This window comes from Astyanax mexicanus, chromosome 9 (genome assembly GCF_023375975.1).
Source record: "Astyanax mexicanus isolate ESR-SI-001 chromosome 9, AstMex3_surface, whole genome shotgun sequence".
Lineage (NCBI taxonomy): Eukaryota > Metazoa > Chordata > Actinopteri > Characiformes > Acestrorhamphidae > Astyanax > Astyanax mexicanus.
The window spans coordinates 38,615,780-38,639,343 of record NC_064416.1 but is presented as its reverse complement, the minus strand read 5'-3'; the positions used below and the strand labels follow the sequence as shown (position 1 = coordinate 38,639,343).

At 37.3% G+C, this 23,564-nt stretch overlaps 2 protein-coding genes across 3 annotated transcripts in view; one reads left to right on the top strand and one right to left on the bottom strand.

The window, feature by feature from the left end:
- The window catches only part of ulk3 (unc-51 like kinase 3), a 32,679-nt gene extending 25,327 nt beyond the window's left edge, over nt 1–7,352 (top strand). Inside the window, exons 15-17 of one of the 2 annotated variants that reach the window (XM_007251844.4) lie at nt 4,892–4,939; nt 5,676–5,733; nt 6,375–7,352. In XM_007251844.4, the coding sequence (XP_007251906.2) occupies nt 4,892–4,939; nt 5,676–5,733; nt 6,375–6,391 (123 nt within the window). In that variant the 3' untranslated portion in view covers nt 6,392–7,352. Of the gene's footprint in view, nt 1–4,891; nt 4,940–5,675; nt 5,734–6,374 lie in introns of those variants that run through there. The other variant, XM_007251846.4, reaches the window with a different exon arrangement.
- A 9,613-nt stretch (nt 7,353–16,965) lies between these two features.
- On the bottom strand, nt 16,966–20,129 carry si:ch1073-459b3.2 (growth arrest-specific protein 1). The gene has a single exon (XM_007251843.4). It carries the CDS (start codon nt 19,502–19,504, stop codon nt 18,728–18,730), a length of 777 nt encoding a protein of 258 aa, XP_007251905.2. The 5' UTR covers nt 19,505–20,129; the 3' UTR covers nt 16,966–18,727.
- Between the last annotated feature and the right edge of the window lie 3,435 nt (nt 20,130–23,564).

Here is a 23,564-nt window from a genome sequence, read left to right as displayed (position 1 = left end):
CAGCCTTAGTGCTGGAGAAACTTTACTGAAAACTCACCCTTATAACCATGTACTTCAGCGGAGTGGCTTCACTTCTTAATACACTGGCACACTGGACTAAAAGGTGCACTGTCAATTTTGGGAAAAATTTAGGGGTTTTAAGTGCACCTTATAGTTAAAAAAATACAGTTATTGGAAATCCAGTCAGAAAGCCTGAACCATCAAAAAACTCTACAAATGAACTGGACTACTTCTTTTGGTCTCGATCTTAATATTGGAGTAATTGTTTAGTAATAGGAGTGTGTAATAAAAAATGTGATCTTTCTCCCAGGCATTTAAGGCGTTGAAATTTACAATCACAAATCACTTAGTGTAGTTTACTATGTTGTAGTTTATTTTTAATCTTATATATTAAATTTGGAAATTGCACTGAAAAATGTTAGTTTGTGTCCTGTGAAGTATTTGTTCACTTATTTGTTTTTAGTAAATACGACTCATGACATTGAAACAGAGGCATACAAACTTTGGCATAAGACTGCAGTTTGCATGTTAATAATGCATATTATATATTATAGAATTTTCCTATTGCTCTCTTCTATTTGAAAGGCTTCCCATGGTTTATTATTGTTTGGTTAAATCAGTTTTTTCTAAAACCTCTGATTACCTCTATTTAATCATCATAATAATCAGTAATGATCAGAAATCAGTGCTACATCAACACAAGTAACATTATTGTGTTGATTAAGGACTCACACACAGCAATTATGTTATTGTAACACATTGTTTTTATCTGTTTATTGGACTGGAACTTTTACCAGAATATCTGAACTGAACAGTGTGCATGAATCCAAACGTGACAGTATTATAGATATAAACAGTTTAGTGTTCTACTCAGAGGGAGAGTGAGAGGTACACACACAGAGACTGAAAGAGAGAGAGAGAGAGAGACGTGAGAGAAAGAGAGAGAGAGAGAGAGAGAGAGAGAGAGAGAGGGAGTGTGGGATGGGAGATGAAAGTGTGGTTTTAGAGTATTCCCATTTGAAGTTTTATGAGCCCTTAAATAAATTCAGATGCGGCCGAGTTAACCAAAAGCTGTGTGTGTGTGTGTGTGTGTGTGTGTGTGGGTGTGGGTGGGTGGGTGTGGGTGTGCGCTCTCACACACGCGCATGTGTAATGGTTGCTGTCAACATCTGGGTTCAGTATGTAAACCATGTGTGATTACTGTTCTTTTTTAATGTTGGTCATATAGTTAGTGTCACAATCCATGTTTATATTTGGTCACTTAATAGGAAAAGTATCCAATTTGCATCTTGACAAGACATTTACCAGTTTCTGATTGTTGGGCTGAGAGTTGTCCACCTTAGTCTGCTGGACCACTCTGAGCTCAATAACCAGAGACTGGTTTAAGTCTTATCAAGATCCAGTATGATTCAAAGATCAATGGTTCAAATCTCAAGTCATGCTTCCTACCATCAGCAGCCGGAGTCCGAGAGCGCACAATTGGCAGCACAATTGCCAGCACAGGTGTCTGTTAGCTGATGTATCAGAGCTGGGTCACTGTGCTTTCCTCCAAGTGCACTGGGTACCCAGTAATGCTGCATCAGTAAAAGTCGGAAAAAAGGGAGTGGCTGGCTTTACATGTATCGGAGGAGGTGTGTGTTGGGGAGAAAATTGATTAAATTATAATTTCAAAAAAGTGTTAATTAGACTGAAATCTGTATTGATGGAATATGCACATTTGCTCATTATCTGGCAGTTATTACTGGTGCTTCTGTGGGAGGAGCTTCGGTTGTACTGTGAGGTGTTTATCACCATAATAACAGCATATACTATAAAATGCATGTTTTAAAAAATGAGGGGATTTAGCAGATACTAATTGATATAATTCTCAAATCTGAAAGTATGTTTAGATTTTTGTATTTATTTAAGGTTATTAGATTTAAACATATCAACCTTACCTTATACTACATACTTTATTGCTTTTTTACTTTTAATAGATTTAAACTACTGTGTGTAAACACTGGTAAACATTTTTTTTGTATTTATTTATTTAGAAGGGGACAGTGCATTTTCATAAAACACATGATTATACATAGTTAAAAAAGCCAGAATTAGCCAGAAGGCTAGTTTTCATCTGTAGTCCCCAGGCCACGATGTAAAAAGGCAAGAAGAAGTTTAAAAGAGAAAAGACACAAGATAGAATTACAATTTAAGAAAAAGAGAGTAAGAAGAAAAAGACAAACTACCATAAAGTATAACACAAAAAAAAAAAAAAAAAAAAAAAAAAAACAAAGATTTATCATATCACTAAAACAACACAACAGGCTTATATTTTAATGTTGGCAACTATAGTTATTAATAAGCCACATTTTCAGTTTTTTTGTGAAGTTCTTATATGTTGTGAGCAACTTAACCTCCTCAGGTACTGAGTTCCACACACTTGCACTCCTTACAGACCAGGCCGATTTACCAAAAGTGCTTCTGCGCAACGGAATGTTGCAGTCACCTCTGACAGATCCTCGGGTGACACGCTCAAGGCTATTTCTTTGGCTGATAAAGTCTGCCAGAGGATCTGCAGCCAATTTATGCAGTACTTTATAGATCAATTTTAGGTCTGCAAATGTGTGAAGACTGTCCCAATCCAAAAAATTATATTTTTTTAAAATTGCACAGTGATGATGGTACCTGGGTTTTTTATCCATTACTTTAATTACTTGCTTGTACAAAATTTCCAACGGTTTTTTTGAACTTTGACAAGCCTGGGACCAACTGGTTATGCAATAATTAAAATGGCTAAAAATCATTGAATGCACATACCTTTTTGCAGCTTCAGTTGACATATTATTGCGAATCGCACGAAAGTTTGCGAGATTAAACTTTACTGTTTTACACAATTTTCCGATATGGGCTTTAAAGGAGAGCTCTGAATCTATTATTAACCCTAGATATTTATATTGGTTAACAATTTGTAATCGTTCTCCGTTAACATGGATATCAGGGTCAGATGATACTCTGTTTGTTTTAGTGAAATACATTTATGACGACCTGTCTGTGAATTTTTTTCACTAAATTTGACATTTTTTCTTTAAATTCATCTGGAATCTTCCCACTCTGAAAATATCTATACTGACTGGTATGCGTAAAAAAGCAATGCTTGAGGTTGTGATACATGTATGTACCTTCTAATTTTTTTTGTACATAGATGTCACTCAGAATATATGAGGCCACTAAAACCCGTTCTCACTTCTGTCTTTTATTTCCCCATGGTCAAGTCACATGAATTTTAATCTGACTGTTTAGACAGTTAAATAAAGTTAAATTAGAGTTAAATTAGAGTTAAATTGTAGTGTATTAAATCTGCAATTATTTTGTATACCAAATACAAAGACTGGGCAATATGACAAAATTGTGATTGCACTGGATTTTATCAGTGCTTAAAGAATAGTGCTTAAAGAACACTGACTAATTGCACATTGCATCATTACAGAGAGTGCAATTAGTCTGTGTTCTTTAACTGTTGAACTGGATGACATGCAGCATGTTTTTGATCAAAATCACTGTGTTTAAATAACTGTAGTATTTAATTAGTATTTTTTAAGAGTCTGATGTTATTTATTTGTTATGTCTGCGGGTCGAAATATGATGATAAATATTGTATTGCACGAAAAAATGTCTTTAAATATTGTGATACACATTTTTTCCCCAAATTGTCCAGCTCTACTTCATGTAAAAGTATGAAAATAGCCAAATTCAGAGCTGAAAATGTCAGATTTTTATTTTATTTTATTTTTTTTGCTGATCTGATTAATCGAATCTGGGCCACTTTTAGTGGACAGGTGTAGCCGGTATGGGTCAGACTTGACTTAGTCTCTCATTCTTCCATTGCTCAGAAGTTCATTTCAGATGCTCCTGTGTCCTGTAGGAACGCCTTTGTCGATTTGCAACTATGCAGCCTGTATTCAGCAGGGGGCGCTGCACTGTGTTGTGATACATTTCTCCACTTTTGACTGCTTAAATGAGGTTGAACAAATTTCTGGATAAAATACAGGGCATGAATGGTGAATGAGGAGAAAAACTAAATGGTTTAGTCATTTTTTCCCTAAATTCAGAATATTTCCACTTTACTCATACATTTGTTTCTTTGTCTGTAACCAATAATTTTCTGAAACAGATGCCTGAGTTTCCACCCAACTAAAACATCTGTTATATCTTATAATTGCTGTGTGTTTGACTCTGTGTAGTTAGCAAACAAAACGACTTTCCTCTTAGCGAATGGAAAGCGTTTCAGTTTCTTATGTCTCTTGTTATTGATACAGGTCGTTTAAGCATTGTGTCATTGGGCCCAGCCCTGATGGACCAAGCTGATGTAATGCTTAGCTCTGAGGACAAGCTATTGAAGCTGCACTGGATTAAAGTGCTGTAGTGTTTGGTCAGTGCAGACACTTGAGTCACACGAGTGGCTTGGGTTTGAGGCTTTGTCAAGGCCGAAGCTTGTGAGTGGACTAGAGGCTGAGACAGGTTTTATTAGAGCAAGGTTGCTGTTTGATTGAATGACCTTAGCTTTGGGTTATTATGGGGTCAGGGTGGCCTTCACTGTCATCACTGTTCACGTGTAAGCGATCTGTCCTTCTGGGAGTATTGAACAATGACAGCATCAATGCTGTTGTTGTAATTGATAGGGGTGTAGTAACTGTGCAACAGACCATCATGTTATGCAAAAAATTTATCTCATAATTAATGGAAAGCCTATTCTAACCCTGTGGGTGTCCTTGACCCTGTGGATGGTCCACTGGCTGTCCTTCCTTAGATCACTGTTCAATTAAAAAGAGACCACTGCGTACCAGAAACATCAGCACTCTCTTTTTTGTCTCATATATTGTAGTTTTAAACAAAATCATCCATGTTTTTGCAGATTAAGAGTTTGATGAGTCGAGCAGAATACCTAAAGGAAAAGATTAAGGTAAAGACACCACATTGCTTTTATTTAAAGAATCAAATGTAATCTATTCGTCTCTCTGTACCTATCTATCTGTATTTTTATAGGTGCATCTAAAAATCATGTATTATATAGCTGTATTACACACAGAGTGATCTATTTTAAGCGTTTATTTATTTTATTGTTGATGTTTATGGCTTACAGCCAATGGAACCCAAAAATCAGTGTTTCAGAAAAATTTGAATATTATATAAGACCAATTGGTACTTTTAGTAGTGTGGGCAGTGTGCCACATCCTGCTGGAAAATGAAATCTGCATCTCCATAAAAGTGACTTTGGACTTGATATAACACAGTGGATCAACACCAGCAGATTTCATTTTCCAGCAGGACTTGGCACACTGCCCACACTGCCAAAAGTACCAACTGGCCTTATATAATATTCTACTTTTCTGAGATACTGATTTTTGGGTTTCATTGGCTGTAAGCCATAATCATCAACAATAAAATAAATAAGCATGTAAAATAGATCACTCTGTGTATAATATATGTGTTTCACATTTGAACTGATTTACAGAAATAAATAACTTTTCAATCATATAATTTTTTTTTAGATATTGTATATATTGTATATATCTATATATTTGTCTGTCTGCTTACCTCTCTAACTGTCATTCTGTTTGTTTATCTTTGTACAATACTTTTACTATGTTACAATTCATTAGTATTTATAAAGAGTTTTTGTTTTTGTGTGTTTTTAGATTCGGGAAACCCAGAGAGATGTGGATAAAGACCCTGTATCGGAATCTGTACGGACATGTAAGTGTGTTTTTTAAGCATGAAACTGTGTAAAATTAGCGCCACAGGAAGCAGAAAGGGAACATATAATAGCTTCCTGTAGCTTTTTTTCATCTGCTACAGCAGCTTAAAATATCTGTCTCTGTTTAACATCACAGCCGTAGATGCTTCTGGGCTTTTGTACTGGTTCCATTGACTGCACAAGGGTACTGCTGGAGCAAAATGAAAATAGAGTTTAGTAAGAAGTCCTTTCTCCTAGGCATGGTGTTTAGTGTTTACCTTTTTAGTTAAAAACAGTTCAAACAGAAGAGAATAAAACAAGAACAAGTAATGGAAGCTTCCCAGCCAACAGCATTACCGGCTGATAATGGCTTAAATAGAACACCTTACAGCCAATCACATTGCAGAGTCGGAACTAACTGTGGTATAATAAACTATATTTTGACTCGATCCAGACCAGACAGTATATCTGTGAAGAAAGAAATCACTAACTCAGACAAAGTGTGGCTATGGAACTTACAGTTAAAATTAGACACTAGAGATGGAAAGACAGAAAAATTAAATGGGGGGGGTTCATTGCTATAAAAAAAACCAATATGAACAACTGCCTTAAAGTTTGAAATCAGTGCCTTAACATTTTCTCTTTCCTGTTTGTCACTCAGCATGTTGTCTACAGTAACTACAACTGCATCTCATTATGGATTCAACTGGGAAAATCACATTAGCCTACTGGAGGCTGACCCTCTGACTTGGAATCCAAAGGAATCTGATTGGGTTTTCGGGGTGAATTTATCTGCCCTCAACCAGTCACATGTTCACACAAGTTCAGACGGCTGCTGCTTCTTTTTAGCATGTAGCATTAGGGCTAGTCAATTTGCTGGATAAATGAATACTGTACAACACCAATGTTACATTGACTGATGTTTTTACTCGTACTGTATATCCTCACATCTATGCTTTTCGTTTTTGGTCACGTGACTGTCTTAAGAGATTTTGCTAAGGTTTAGAGATTTCAGAATAATTGGTACTGTAAACAAAAAAGTGAGGAAACTCGTGAATCATTAGGTGTCCTTTTTATTTTGTTTAAGCTGTGCTTTTTCTGCCACTTCAGGCGAATTTTTTACTCTGCAGTGAACACACACACACACACACACACACACACACAGCGGCCCTCACCGCAGCTCGTCCGCAGAATAAGTGGGGCTTTGGGTCCATGTGGCTTTCCTCCCTGTTTGCTCTGCTCTTGCATTTACTTTTGGGCTGCCACACATCAAGCTCCGAGACTTTTTCTTCTGCTCGCCTCGCGCGCCACTGGTTAACAGTTTAGATTGGTGGCGCGGCAGTAAAAACACTGTGAAGCTTCGGCCAGTTCTGTCTCCTAACTGTACAAAACTGACTGGCAAAAAATAAGAAGTTAGGCACTTAGTGTGGATGGTACAATTATAGTACATTCAATGTACAAAAGTCTGTTTTTGGAAATGCTATTTGCTGTATGCTGGAGTGTAAACACTGATTCCTGTTTGTTTGTTTGTTTGTTGGTTTATATTGTCTAAGCATTTTTTTTCTATGTTAATATTTTTGTTTGAATTATTTATGGATTTTCTTGCCTAAAAATGAACTTGATTAAAATGTAATTACAACTTTGAGCCATTTTTTGTATTAAACATTGAACATATTTTTTTATATACGCGTTTTCCCAATCCTAAATGTGGAGTACTATTGCCCTTGCTTTAATGAACCCAGTTCGTATCAGAAAAGTCATATCATTTAGGCTACATTCAGCTCTGTTTTTTTCATGATTGTGTGAACATGCCAAATACGATTTTTTTTTTAATCAGATCTGAATCACTTTCATATGTGGTCCTAAATCGGATACGTATCCAATCCATGGATGAATGACATGAATGTGAACGGTCAAATCAAAATGTATGTGTCTTTTTGCTTTTACGCATGTGGTACATGCTTCTCTCCCACACATCTCTTGGTGCAGCTGTGCAGCTATAGCTGCCAAAACAGCAAAAGCAAACCGCCTGTCCTTTTTTCACCTCCTCGACCTGAGCATGAACTTCAGACCAGCTGTTTTCTCTCCACTCCAGCAAAAGATGCTCCACAGCTGCTGCTGTCCAGGTTGCGTGATGTGTAGTTACATTTCTGGGGAGGTGCATGTTGGGCTGCGGCGCAGGGTGCGCAGTGACATTTAGGGTATGCATAGGTTATGGCATAGGTTTGATGCAGAAGTGTACATTGCTTTTTAGTTCCAGTGAAGGAAACTATTAATGCTTTGGCGTACACAGAGATTTTGGACAATTTCATGCTCTCAACTGTGCAGGAACAGTTTGGGGCGACCTCTTCCTGTTACAAACTGATTGCAACCCGATAGAACACCGTTGGGATGTGAATTAGAGCTCAGACTGTGAGCCAGATTTTTCATCCAACATCAGTGTCTGACCTCACAAATACACTTCTGAAAGCATGGCCAAAGAATGGTGTGTTCCCATAAGCACACTCCTAAACCTTGTGGAATGCCTTTCTAAAAGAGTTGATTTAGAGCTGTTTTTGCTCCAAAGGGTGGGCCAACAACAGTTTAAACTCTATGGATTAAGAATAGGATGTCACTCAAGTCCATATACTAGAACATGTCAAATTAGAATATCATTGAAAAGTTACTTTATTTCAATAACTCATATCAAAATGTACAACTGATATATGATATAGATGTATTACACACAGAGATCTATTTTGAGCGTTTATTTCTTTAATCGAAGATGATTATGGCTTACAGCCAATGAAAAAACAAAAATCAGTGTCTCAGAAAATTAGAATATTATATAAGACCTATTGAATACCTTTGGCAGTGTGGGCAGTGTGCCAAGTCCTGCTGGAAAATTAAATCGGAACTTCATAAAAGTTGTCAGCAGAGGGAAGCATGAAGTGCTGTAAGATTTTGTGGGAAAACACTGCACTTTAGACTTGATAAAACTTCACACTAGACCTCAAGCAGTTTGGACTGTGTGTCTCTCCACTCTTCCTCCAGACTCTGGTCCTTTGATTTCCAAATGAAATGTAAAATTTACTGATGATCAGTGATGGTTTGGAGATGCAGATTTCATTTTTCAGCAGGACTTGGCGCACTGCCCATGCTGTCAAACCTACCTACAATTGGTCTTATGTAATATTCTCATTTTCTGAGACAACTGTTTTTTGGGTTTCCATTGGCTGTAAGCAATAAAGTAGATCACTCTGTGTGTAATTCTTCTATATAATATATCAGTTTCACATTTTTAACTGAAATAAAGTCTCTTTTTAATGATATTCTAATTTTTTGAGATGCACTAGTACTTGGACTTGGCAAAATACAGACGAGTGAATGTAAAAATTGGGCAGTATAGTGTATGTATGGTTTTCTGCTGAACCGCACTTTCCTCTCGTTCCTTTCTGCTCACCAGAGACCAATCTGAATAGTCTCACTCTAGCGGCAATACACTCATACTTTCATTTACACACACACACACACACACCACTGCTCACAAAGCAGCACTGTAGCCTCATTTTGCTTGGGTTCTGCTGGGGTCTCTTACGGCCTGTTCTGGCTCCTTTCCAGACTCTGTTCAGACTGGCACTGCACACAGAGTGGGAGACTGTGTGTGTGTGTGTGTGTGTGTGTGTACGCAGAGAGGGTTAATCCTTGGAACATGGAGCCTTCATCTGTACCACACACACGGAATTCATCTAGCACTGATATGGCCGTCATGAATAGAACATTGTATCCACGGGACACAAAGCTAGGCCTGAAAATCTGCATCTCAACTCTTCCCTGTGTGTGTGTGTGAGTGTGTGTGTGTGTGTGTTTGTAAAATGGGGATTGAAATATGGGTCTGTCCCAACACCCAGATAAATTAGACACTAAGGCCTAGCTCCTGTTGGCCCAGCCCACCCCTGCCCCTCCCCATCCCCCTAACTCTCCTGCCTTTGTTTGTTTTGATTTTGTTCCCAGAAGCTGGCTGCAGGGGGACAGGCTGGGTGGGGGGAGGGGGCTGGGGGCAGCCGGAGAGAGAGATTTAGAGCAGAACTCAGACGCATGACTCCAGTGAGTTGTTTTCACAGAAAAACTGCCTTCTACCCTCATACACCTTTCCTTAAAGCAGCAGTCCCTGACAGTTTTTCCTTTAAACTCATATCGAAACTTGTACGATTCCTGAGTTGGTCGCTGCAACTTCAATGTCCTGCATTGTAGATTAAAACTAAACTCATCCAAACTATGAAGAAAAACATACGGAATTATTTAGTAAAGAAAAAAAAAGTGTCAAAGTAGCGCCTTTTGCTTAGATGACAGTTTTGCACATCTTGGCTGGGTTTTCTTAGTCAGCTTTATGAGGTAGAGTCACCTGGAATTCAGGCTTTCAGTTAACAGCTGTGCTGAACTCGTCAAGAGTTAATTACTTTAATTTTCTCGTCTCTTAATGTGTTTGAGAGCATCAGTTGTAAAGTTGTGAAGAGGTAGAGTTACAGGTATACAGTAAATAACTATGTTTGAGTAACTGAGTAATTGAGTCACACAGGAAGTGGAGCCTACTGTGTGTGCTTCTAGTTCCCCTGCTACCTTCACTACCACCTTCATTACTACCATCACTGCTATGTGCTTTATTCTGAGTGTTTGCTCTTGTAGTCATTCCTTAGGGAATATCTTTCAGTCCTGTTTGTGCCATACAAACTTATACCAATTTGAGGAGTCCAACAGGTAAGGTTAAGGCGCCTTATACATTTCCATCATGTAGCTGTCTTTGTGTATAGATACATTAGGTTAGCAGGCGGGTGCTTCTTTTGTACTTATGTTGTTAGTTTAAGTAGTTTTTATTTTGTTCTTTTGTTTGGGATAAATAGTTTAGGTTAAGTTTATGTTTTGTTTCTTTCTTTCCTTTGGCACCGTCACCGTTGGCTCCTCTTAGGCCTTAAGACTCTTAGGCCTTGGTATTGTTTAAAGTTGATGTTTGGCAGTTTTAAAATAAATCACTGATTGTGAAACATCTAATTCTGGTCTGGTCTCCTCACTTCCCTTCTGTTCCCTTTGTTGCAACCATTTTTAAAAACGAGCCAACTTGGGTTGTAACAATCACCTAAAGGCTTCACAGAGTATTTTTGTTTGTTTAGCACTTTTAAGTTACTACATAAGTATTTGCTTATGTGTTCATTCATATCTGGATGATTTCAGTATTCATTTACAATGTAGAACAAAAATAAAGAAGAATCTAGAGAAGGAAATCATAATGGTCTGGTATTTTTGCTGGATGTAGTTGGTCTCTACTTTTTGACAGTATGACATAAATGACAAATCAACAAACCATTAAACTCAAAAACACAGAATTCCACACACCAATTTATGTACATTAACCTGCATTAACACTAGTCTGGCATGTGTTCTGTGCAATTACACCTTCTGACCAGAGAGGTCACTAAATCCCGAAGTGAGATATTGTCCTTTTAAAAACATTCAGCATCACCTTATATTTAACCACCAGAGGTGGAAAAAGTACCTTTACTTTGCTATTATTCTACTCAAGTAAAAGTAAAAGTAGCCATCTAAAAATCTATTTGAGTAAAAGTAAAAAAGTACTCAATTTAAAATGTACTTTGAATAAAAGTTACATAGTTACTTTTAATTATTTGATGTAAAAAAATATGTTACAAATCAAATTAAATATTTTTAATGAACTATTATTCCAAATAATAATTTTGACCTTTCAGGCAGTATTTGTTCAGACCACCCCATAAAACGTTTTCAAGAACAAGTGGCATAGGTTTCTATGATCAATTTTTTTTCTTTACTGTTAAAAAGTTATATAGTCATATAGGTGACTATAAACTGTATTTTTATAGTTTTACAGTTCATTATTATTTTTTAACTTGCCATTGCTATGCTTTAACTGCTATTTACATGTTTTTTTTAACATTTAAGCAGATTGTTTAATGTTTCCAATAAAAACGTAAGGAATTATCATTAAAAACATGACATCATACAAAAAGAATGTTGGTCGGTGCATGCGTAGTGCCGTAAAGAAGCACATATCGATGGGTAGCATAACTCTACAGAACACCGGTTCCCCTGAGCCGTGCACACAGACCCCAGACTACACAGCTGATTTACACAGCGTCTCTCCCGCTAACCATAATAAACAATACATGGAAAAGTTCAGCTGCGCTGCCATGGAGAACAATTTTTTTTTTTTTTTATTCAGACAATTATTTTTTTCCCCAGCATTTCATTTGTTACTTGGTAATGGGGAGTTTTCCAATGTAGTGAAGTAAATTACTTGGGTCAAAATGAAGTTGAGTAAAAGTAAAATGACCAATTTTAAAAACAGCTTTAAAAAAGACAAATTACTCATAAAATCTACTCAATTACAGATATTTTAGTAAATGTAATTTGTTACTTTACACCTCTGTATATAACACCTAGAATATTGTAAGCAAATGCTTAGCTAAATATATATATTATTAGTTATGAGGGAACATATACAAATCTTTCTCTTACCTCATATGTAATTGATCAGCCAAAACATGGTGTCCTGCAAATTAGTCCTAGGTTGTGTGTGGTAGTCTTTACTTGCTAACAAATAAAAATAAAGAAATCTAACATTTTAGTTATAGAAAACTTTAGCCCAAAATTGTCAAATAGGAATGTTTCTCACCCCTGTTCTTCCCGGACAGACTAGACTCTGAGATTAAGTTTTCAGACTAAGTTAAATAATCCTGCTTGTATAAAAAGCAGAATGATTGAAGTTACAAAGTACTCTGTGCAAACATTACTCACAGGTATTTACATTAAATATACCTAGTAGCACCATGTTATTTGAATGAATATTCATAAGACTTAAAACTACACAGTAATAATACACTGCCTCGTCAAAAAAGGTCACACTTGGATTTAAGTAAACTAATATGTAAGAGCCTGCCATTGGAAAATTATGTCATCTTTGATTATGTTTCAGCTGGCAACAAGATATTTAACTCTAACTACCTGATGCAGGGAGTAGCTTCTCATTTGTTTAATAACCATGTGAAAAATACACATCATGTGGTTGTGGACAAGATTATAATCTGTTATGAAGAAGGGGCAAATTATTATCATGCATCAAGCAGAGAAAATATCTAAGGAGATTACTAAAACTACAAAAATCAGGTTAATAACTGTCTAACACATTAATAAAAAGTGAAAGGACAATGAGGAAACATTATCTTCAAAAAAAAACTTGACTTAAACACTTAAACATTTGGAGAAATCAAATGGTAGAAAAACACTAGAACTCAGGGATATGTTTAATAGTGAAAGTAAGAGCATTTCCACACGCACAATATGAAGGAAACTCGGAGGATTGGGACTAAACAGCTGTGCAGCCTTTAGAAAAGCACTTTTTAATAGTGAGGCTAAACAGGCAAATACAATTTGCTAGGAATCATAAAGAATGGAAGCCTAGTGTCTACTGTACAAGCCTGTGGGGGCGGAGCTATGATCTTGGGTTGCGCAGTTGGTCAGGTCTAGGTTCAGCAACAGTATGTGCTGAAAGAATGAGGTCAGCTGACTACCTGAATATACTGAATATAGACCAGGTTATTCCTGGATCCATTCCTGGATGTTCCAAGATTCCAAGATTCCAAGATGGCCGTGCCAGGATTCATCAGGCTCAGATTGTGAAAGAGTGCAGGATTCAGGGAGCATGATTCATCACTTTCACACATGAAATAAATGGTGTGGCACAGTGGATAATAACACAATCTGGCTGCCAGTGAGTTACCACATCATGTGGGAGACTGCGGTTCAATTCCCGTCCTGGATGACTGGTTGCTGTGCTTCACCAGTAAGAGTCCTTAGGCAAGACTGCTAACACTGGCTCACCTCTGTAATAGGATTAACCTTGTCAGGTAAATGCCAAAACATGTAAAATATAGAAATGGATTGGCAACCACAGTCCAGACCTGAACCCCATTGAGAATCTATGGGATGTTCTGGAGAAGAATTTGTGCAGTGGTTCAAATCTCTCATCATAAAAACAAGAAAAATGTATGGACAGAAATAAACAATGCCAATGCATGCCCTAATTAAAGCTAAATATTATTGGGTCAGGCAATTATGTTTTTCCAAATATAATTGTTCTGTTTCAAATATACATTCTGATTTACTGAAATTACTTTAATAACGATGATGTTTTACTATGGCAGAATGAAAAGCTTAACCTGTAACCTTTGGAGAGAAGTTTTAGGTGAAACTAATATTTGATGAAGGTTGTGTGAGGTTTTAATTTCTTAAAAAAAAACAGGGTTTTCTCCAGATGCATGCCTGTGCATTTTTAATTTGAACTGGTTGTAATTAGAAAAACATACGGCGCTTATGTGTTAAAGCTATTTCCTGATTTACAAACAGTCAAATTTCACAGCTTGTATGTGTGAATAAAGCTGTGTGTTGTGTTCAAGTGCTAACCAGAAGGTTGTATGCACCAAATGGTTACCTAGTAAAAACAGCTTCACACCATTTGGGTCAGAAGATCTGCCCACTAAAGCTTGGAAATCTGTAGGATATCCCAAAACAACACACACTCTAAAAAACAGAGGTACGATATGAGTACTTTTTTGTACTCAAAGGTACACTCTTCATAATTGTACCCTCAAAGGTACAATATCGGTCTTTACAGGGTCAGATTTGTTCCCTCTGAAGTACAAAGTCATTTCTAACAGCAATAAGTACAAATTTGTACCATTTAACCAGCCAAAGGGTACATTCAGTATTCTGCATCACTGTACTAATAAACAATATATATATTTAAATTGTACATTTTTTATTTGTAAAGCCAGACCATTTTGGATCATCAAGTTTTTGAGCCATATTTAGTTGATGATAATGTTTATAATCTTTATAATCTTTACTGGCACAAAAACCATGGGTACAAAAAAGGACTTTCACTGAAAGGTACTTTTTTGTACCTCAATATAAGGTACAGCCCCAGCGACAAGCTTTGTACTCTTTTAAGTACAAATCTGTACTTACTTTTCTTAGTGTGCATAATGAGGTCTGATGGAGTATCACACAGCAGAATATCAAACAAAAATACATTCATATTAGTTAGCGAAGCACTGGAGTGCCATAAGTTGACCAGACTTGTGTTAAATTTGAATTTAAAAAAATTAAGAAACGTAAAAGGTATAAAATAGTATACATCTGGTAAACCCATATATCACACTGAACCCCAAGTTTCTCACTTGTAAATACCTCTTCACTGGCTGGTTTACAAGTTTTACAATTTACAAAAGGTACAGGTGGTAATTCCCAGTTTCCAACACCACTCAAACTCAGCACTCATTATTTTTTTCTATTTGATACCACTTATTTACATGGAATTACACTCTTACGTATGTCTCTCTTATCTACTAGTGCATCTAAAAAGAATTAGAATATCATTTAGAAGTTACTACTGAGTGATCTATTTTTATGCCTCCCTCTGCTGACAACTTTTATGGATATGCAGATTTCATTTTTCAGCAGGACTTGGCATACTGCCCAATACTGCCATAAGTACCTATTATTGGTCTTACATAATATTCTAATTTTCTGAGACACTGTGACATTTTTGCATTTTTTATCAGCTGTAACCCATATACATCTACAATAAAAGAAATAAACACTTAAAAAAATATATGAGTTTCACATTTTAAACGGAATAACTGAATAACTTTTCAGTATTCTAATTTGTTTTAGATGCACTGGTACATATATTACATTTTTACTAGTTAAAAATTCACTTAAATTGTAATGTCAGGCTAGTGATTCTGACTATTAGTGATTTATTAGTGCCTTTCGGATGCTGTTACAATAAAATAATATACCTTTAGATAGCTACAATTTTAGTTTTGACAAGTAATATTTATATAACTATAATATATAATAATACATTATTTTGACCAGTATTAGTACAATATTGCTTTTTTATGGTCAGATTTGTTCCCTCTGAAGAACAAAGTCATTCCTAACAGCAATAATTACAGATTTGTACCATTTAACCAGCCACCTGCATTTGGTATCACTGTACTAATAAACAATATATATTTTAATTGCACAGTTTTTTATTTGAAAGCCAGAAAATTTTGAACGATCAATTCTTGAGACATATTTAGTTGCTGAAAATGTTTATAAATCTTTACTGGAACAAAAACCAAGGACTTTCACTGAAAGGTACTTTTTTGTACCTTAATATAAGATAAAGCCCCAGCAACAAACTTTGTACTCTTTTAACTACAAATCTGTACTTATTGTTCTTAGTGTGTAAGAACAGTTTGTGTATTCAAATTGTGTAGTAAAGTGAAAAATGACAACAATTTAGATACTTGTTTCTCATTGGACAGCAACAATATGTGTTCCTGGTATATATTAAAAGTGTGTCTTATCTGACTTTATTACTAGTAAAGTGTCTGAAATGTATGAGTTTCTAGTATTATAAACTGCACAACAGTGATCTGTAATTTTTACTAGTGAAAACTAGTAAGTTAGGCTGGTGTTTTTTTTAGGCTGAAACAGTTTGCTATGCATGCAGACTGAATAATCAGTTTCCCAGAAAATGATTAAACCAAGTTTGAGAATATATTTCTTAAAAATATAGACCATTTAAAATGCTCTGCTGTCCAAGACCTAGGCTTAATCCCTGTCTGAAAAACAGCCTCTATGCTTTCATTACTTGTTAGATATTAGTAATTAGTTAGCTAGTTAGTATTAGTATTTGACAGAGATGGGTGATATTGTAAAAAAAAAATGATATTTTTTAAATATATGAGCAATTCTCGATTTAAGTATGTAAATGTACAACTTTCTTTACATTTAATATCAAGGTTCATCCTTTCATGCAGATTTTATATTAAACACAGTATAAACATAACCTACTTGTATTTCAGTTAAGAAAACATGTAAAATATAAAAACTTTACAGGTTTCTGACAGAAGTAAATGTCTGTCTACTGAGATTCACACTGGCAGCTTCTGTATGTAAATTTGTAAAATCTCCATTATCCCATTTAGAAAATCGCATTAAAACAGAAATTTGATTAATCAAATTAATTTGATTAACCTCCCAGCACTAGTGTTTGAGTGTTACTTAAAGCAGTGAAAAAGCTGTAACTTTAACTTGAATTAAACTGAACTAATACTCAGATAAATTGTTGAACATTCTTATATTTGTTCCTAATAAACCAATTAAACAAGCACTTATATGTACGATTCACATTCACAATTTTATTCCTTCATAATTTTCAAAACATAAATATATTGCTTTCTGTACATACAATGTTTGTGGCAATTCAACCAAAGACCTTCCGACATTCAATCATTGTTTTAACTAAAATTATTACAAAGTTAAAACTCTTAATATGGGTAATCCCACATTAGAGAATACAATATGTCCGTAACTGATGTTGGAATGAATTGAATTTGAGTGTATTAAGTGTATTTTCTTTTTCTTTCGTTCAGAAGAAGCTACCAAAAGTTCACTCATTTGTTTCTCTTCTCTCCAAACAAGGCTGTTTCTCTCCAAGAGTCAGCAGCCGCTTAAAGTCAGGGAACGAGGGATTCTGCTGCTTTTCATGTGCAAGAGAAATTTCATAAAAGCCAATTACTCCAGAGCACAAACAATGGCCTAGCTTAGAAGCAGAGGAAGAAAAAATGGAGAGAGAGAGTAAGAGAGAGAGAGAGAAAGAGAGATCAAGCATTTCCTTTAGGAATGGGGGGAGGGAGAGAAAAAAAGAGAGGAAAGAGGTCATGCCAGGGGATGATTCAGTGAAATGAGAGAGTGAGAGAGAATATAGAGTGAGTGCTCGGGGAGGGGGAGGGTATTTTAGCAGCCTGTGAAGAGCCTCTCCACTTAATTTAACAACTTGATCCTGAAACCTGCTCTTTTCTCTGGCCGTCCACTGCAAATATTTGAAGTGTAATAGTCGCCACAATGAGCGTGTGGGCAACAAGAGGTCTGCAAACACCCGGAGAGCGAGATCACTGTTTGTCTTACGTCTTACTAAAAAAGAGACACTTTAGAGAGCAATGGGGTGAAACAAAACATAGTGAGAGTGAGAAGGGGAGGACGAAGAAGGAGAGAAATAAAGAGAGAAAGAGAGGGAGACATTTGTCTTAGTCTTCTCATCAAGCTTACAGCTCTCTATCAGAGAGGCCACGAAGATTACTGGTGTTTAAAGGAATAGTTCAGTGTGTTTTTATTTTTTAACTAACTTCTGGATATTGTAGGAAAACTCAACACAACTCGACTCAACTCAAACTCATATTAGAAGCCAATGTGCCGTTGAAGAATTTCTTGGAAAAATGCTTGAGATGTGTGACTATGTGACTATAAAACCAATTTGAAGCTGCAAGCATTCCAACCATTCCATCCAAATGCTCACTGGATTCAAATTCTGGATGCTAAGTGTGTTTTTAGTTAGTGATTTTCCTCTTTTTGCTCTTTGTAAGTAACATCAATAATACCATTCAAATTTACAGTACAGTACTGCTGCTGGTGGTAGTGAACCATTAACAGACACAAAAAAAAAACACATTACACCGAGGAATGCTGCAATATTCCACTTTAAGGCATATTTCAGTGAGGTTTTAGCTTCACTCTGGGAGAATAAATTCTCAATTTCTTAGCTTAAGTCTTTTATACAAAAGGAAATCCACTCTAGGATTGCAAAACTCCATTAAAAAGATCCTTTAAAATGACATTTTTTAGCTTTTTAGCTTAAGTCCATAGCCAAAAAGCCCTAAAAAGGCTTGGATAATGCCCTAGAAATGTACCAATTCTTGTACTTTTTGTGCTTGTAGCCCTTTATTTGTCCCTTTGGCAGCACTCTGAAGTATTTTCTGAGTTTCTGTCAGCAAAACTCCATCCATTTAAGCATCACAGCTTAGTACTGGCCACCCTTTAGATCAGCTCAGTCATCTAGCTTATTTCACATCCAGCTAGCCATATGGAGAAGAGCCAGGGTCAAGGTGGTCAAGCCTTAAGAAAAGTCAGCAAGACTGACCCCGAGATCAGAACTATATGGCTTGAGAAGTGCTCGGCCCCTGAATACTGCACCACAGCATCCACATCCACCTCCCGCTCGCCTTTAGCTTCGTAATCTTCATCTTCGTAAACGTCGTCCAGGCTGTCTTGGTCGGTGTGCGCTCCCCGCTCGCCTGCAAAGCACAGCTTGGCCATGTTTTCCTTGACCACTTCACAAAAAGGCCTCTCCACTCCATCACATACGCACTTGTCCAGCATGGCACCATCTGGCATGAACAGCAGCTCCTCAATAGTGGCCTTGCAGCGGGCAGAGCACTTCCTGCCATTGAAAAGCTGACCACAGGAAGACAGATAACCAGTCAATGATGACCTGCAACTGGGGTTTTCGTCGCAATGCTGACGAGCCTCAGTGCAGCCCATTCCACCAGAGTGAGTCCTGGGCATGCACGGCTCAATGGCTTTCTTGGCCCTGTGACACAGTTCATCCTGCCCGCAGTTGCAGGTCTCCAGCTCTGGCCCACTGGAGGTCTGGTTGAGGCGGACGAGGGCACCTATGCAGTGGCTGGGGCACTGCCGCCTCGTCCCCCTCAAGATTCCTTCGCACGCCAGCAGGTACTGATTATAGGCCAGATCGCAATCTCTCTCCTGGTGGCACCGGAGCAAGGCGTGCCAGCACACCAACTGGCCATTCAGTGTCATCGTGAGGGAGGCGAAGATGAAAAAGGAGAAGAAGGACAGCGCTGGGGGGCCACATGGGGCCTCCATCCTGGGGGGTCCCTGCAGCTCACACTGGTATGCACCGACTTTGCCAAGTCAGCTTTCGTCCACATTTATTAGGCCAAGAGTGAGGGTCGTAAATCCCAATGTGCTCCACATGCCAAAAGAAGAGAGCTCAGCAAGATAGGGTCCACCATCCAGAATCTGTAGGATTGAAGTTGTCCATAATCACAAAACCGGTCAAGAAAGGAACCTGGGAACTTGGAAACTTTACAGACTTTACGTGAAGGAAACTTGGAATCAGGGAGCTTGCTGAACAATGCTGTTATCAGAATTCCTTGGAATCAGAGATAAAGAGATAAAAGTTTTTCCAGGAACCTTCTCAATGCAGGAAACTCCTTTTTTGGTGCATCCTCCCAAAAACAAACAAACAAAACAAAAACGTGGAGTGGAATTCTTGTGGTTTTTCTTCTACTTTTCTTCTGCTGTAGTTAGTTCACTGTGGTGGTCGCATGGAATCCATTCGTCTCGAGTGGTTTTGGAGTCTCCATGTTGGAGGATCTGCTGCAGTGATGGTGTGTCTCTTTCTGTCCCTCCTCGCGCAGTTCGGTTTTGCACGCTTGGCTGAGCTGTTTCTCTTTGCGCCCCTCCTCCCTTTCTCTCAGCAGCGAAAAAGAAAACTTTTCCCTGCCTCCTCCTCCTCCTCCTCCTCCTCCACCTCCTTTTTCTCACGTTGTTTTGTTTTTCCTCCACCCGCATTCCGATAGCCCCGCCCCTCCTGTGCCGGGATTGGCTGGTCGCTCACCCTTCCAAAAACAGACCCGCACTCTGTCTAGACAGAACCAAAGGCGGTGGGCGGGGCTCTTACTCTTTAGAGAGGAAAGTGGGCGGGTCGCTCATTGGTCTATGGTATTAATATGGGTGGGGGAAAAAAACAGCCCCTACCCTCTCCTCCGCTACGGATCAGGACAAATGATTGGTTGTAAACCGTGTTGCCAGATTGGGCGGATTTCCGCATTTTGGGCAAAAGTTGAATACTTTATTTGATTCATATACGAACATGTAATAAAGTCTGTTGCGTTATAAAAAAAACAGCTGAAATAAATAAATATGTAAATAAATCTGTACATCCATACAGTGAATTATTAGCCAGCTAGCTACATCAGTGACCCATCAGGTAGAGATTAGTTAGATAACACCTTTGACTTTGGCGTCTGGCTCTCACAGTTATAGAATCCCCTTCCCACCACCTAAATAAAAATAATAAATTCAACACTTCTTTTTCTCATTATTAAGTAAATTGCTATCTCGATACACTGTTAATTTGTCATTATTTAGAGATGTTAAATCGTTATTTTAACATACTAAGTCATTATTTTGAGATACTAAGTCATTATTTTGAAATGTTGCTATTTTAAGATGCTAGGTTGCTATTTTAAGATGCTAAGTTGCTAATTTTAGATACTATAAGTCATTATTCTAAGATGCTAAGTTGCTATTTTGACATACTATAAGTCATTATTCTAAGATGCTAAATTGATATTCTGAGATACTAAGTTGTTATTTTAAGGTACGTAATTATTATTTTGAGATGCTAAGTTGCTATTTTTCAATGCTAAGTTGCAATTTTGAGATACTAAGTCGTTATTTTAAGATACTAAACTGCATCAGTAGCCCACCAGTTAACTTAGTTGTTATGTAATTTGTTAGGATACTAAGTTGTTATCTTAAGATAGTAAGTCATTACTTTGATATATGAAGGCAGCCAAATTATCTTTAAATAACCACTTAATAACTCAAAATAACATAATAGTGTCTCAAACTATTAGATAGCATTTTAAAATAATGACCTAATATCTCAAAATAATGACTTAGTAGCTCAAAAAATTTAGATAGTATCTCCAAAAAAAATAAATGTATCCAAACAGTGGGATCTAACAACAGAATACAACACTGTTATCTAGTGAAAGGGGTTTAAACCCAATACTAAATAATAAACCGCAGTCTGTCTTTACATCTATATCTTTACATCTAAACGAAATATTTAATATTGATACTGTGTGTTTTGAAAACTGATACAGTATCGCAGAACAAAATACCATGATATGATATAATATAGATATTTTCGAACACCCCTATAAAATATACATACATCCTTTATTATTAGTGGTTATTAATAGTTAAAAGTCTTTATAATTTAAAACTTATTTGGAAAAATAACTAAATATTAATTGTTGAAATGAGTAGCAGTGTTTTCCTGCATTTTGCTGGGTTTTTTTTCGGTTTGAAACCTCTGTAACAATCTGGCAACCCTGGTTGTAAACTGGGGGGTGTGGAATGTGAGCCCGCGTGATTGGTGTCCATAGAAACTGGATTTTTTTTCTTGGCGAGTTCTGCCCTGAAGTTGTGTCTCACGTGAGGGATGAACAGATCCCGCATTACTGTGTAATTTATACACTATCAGTGATAAATTAATGATAGATCTTCTGATATCGGCTCTGGAGCGGCGGGGTCTCTCAGTCTCTTCTCTTCAACAGAAAATATCCAAATCTGCTTCTCCTCAACAATAAAACCCCAGAGCAGCTTCTCTCCTTTACCCCACCCCACCCCCAGCACCACCCCGCCCTCTCTCCGCTGTTTTAATCCGGTATTGATGGGGCAGAATGGGGGACAATAGTGTTTTCTGGCCCGTTTCACCCTCTTTGTGTTGGGCTGGCCATGCAGCGGCCGCGCGCCTTTCTGCCGCAGTTCACGCCCCGGGGCGCAGCAATAGCGCACTTTTTCGCGCTAATATATTTTTACGGCGCTCTTCTTTCACCAAACCACTCGAAAAGCACCGACACACCAAACCCCGCAGCTATTGAGATGGAGAGTATTCTGACTGGGCTGCGTTTGGCTACTTAAGAGGAAAAAAAGACGCAACCAAACAGATTAAAACGCGCACACGTTTACGAAGCGCACAGGACACACGTTCATAAATATAAAACAGCTCTGGAAATAAATGAGACCACTGAAAAGTGATTTTACCAAATTGAAAACCTCTGGAATATAATCAAGAGGAAGATGGATGATCACAAGCCATCAAACCAAACCAACCAAACTGAACTGCTTGAATTTTATGCACCAGCCGCAGCATCCGCAAAGCAACCAGCATTGTGAATGACCCCACCCATCCCTCACACAAACTGTTCTCCCTCCTGCCTTCGGGAAGAAGGTACTGCAGCATCCGGTCCAGCACGACCAGATTCTGCAACAGCTTCTACCCCCAAGCCATCAGACTCCTCAACTGCAGAGACTGAACTGATGGTTTTTCTGTACATGCACACACACTCTTACCCCACTTACCCCAGAAAATGGAAAGCACTAAAAACCCTACTACCTCACTGGACTCTATTACACACTGTGTAATAGAGGTAATTACTACCTCACTGGTCTTTTTTTGCACACTTTTTGCACACTGCATAATTTGCACACTGTCTTGTTATTTATTATTCTTTGTCTGCATTGTGTTGTATTGTCTGTCTGCACTTTTGTACTGTTGCACTATTGTTCTGTATACACTGTGTTTATGTGCACCATGGTCCCTGGAGGAACGTTGTTTCGTTTCACTGTGTACTCTGTATATAGCTGAAATGACAATAAAAACACTTTGACTTTGACTTTGACTAAAAGCATAAAGTTATCCAAAAGCAGTGTGTAAGACTGGTGGAGGAGAACATGCCAAGATGTATGAAAACACCAGGGTTATTCCACCAAATATTGAGTTCTGAGCTCTTAAAACTGTATTAATATGAACTTTTTGATGTTTGATGTTTATATAATAAATGAACAATGTTCATTTTACTCAAATATAAACCTATAAATAGCAAAATCAGAGAAACTGATTCAGAAACGGAAGTGGTCTCTTAATTTTTTTCCAGAGCTGTATATAGGCAATATTGTCACTGTTACGCAAAAACTTTTTTGTGATGTTTTTATTTCAAATGAATTGGGCCCTCAAATTAATTATTTATCGATTAATATTTTAAATATATTGATAACATCAACTGAGGGAATGAACTTTAGTCACCGTCCTCTTAACATATGGAACATTCTAAGTATTTTTTGC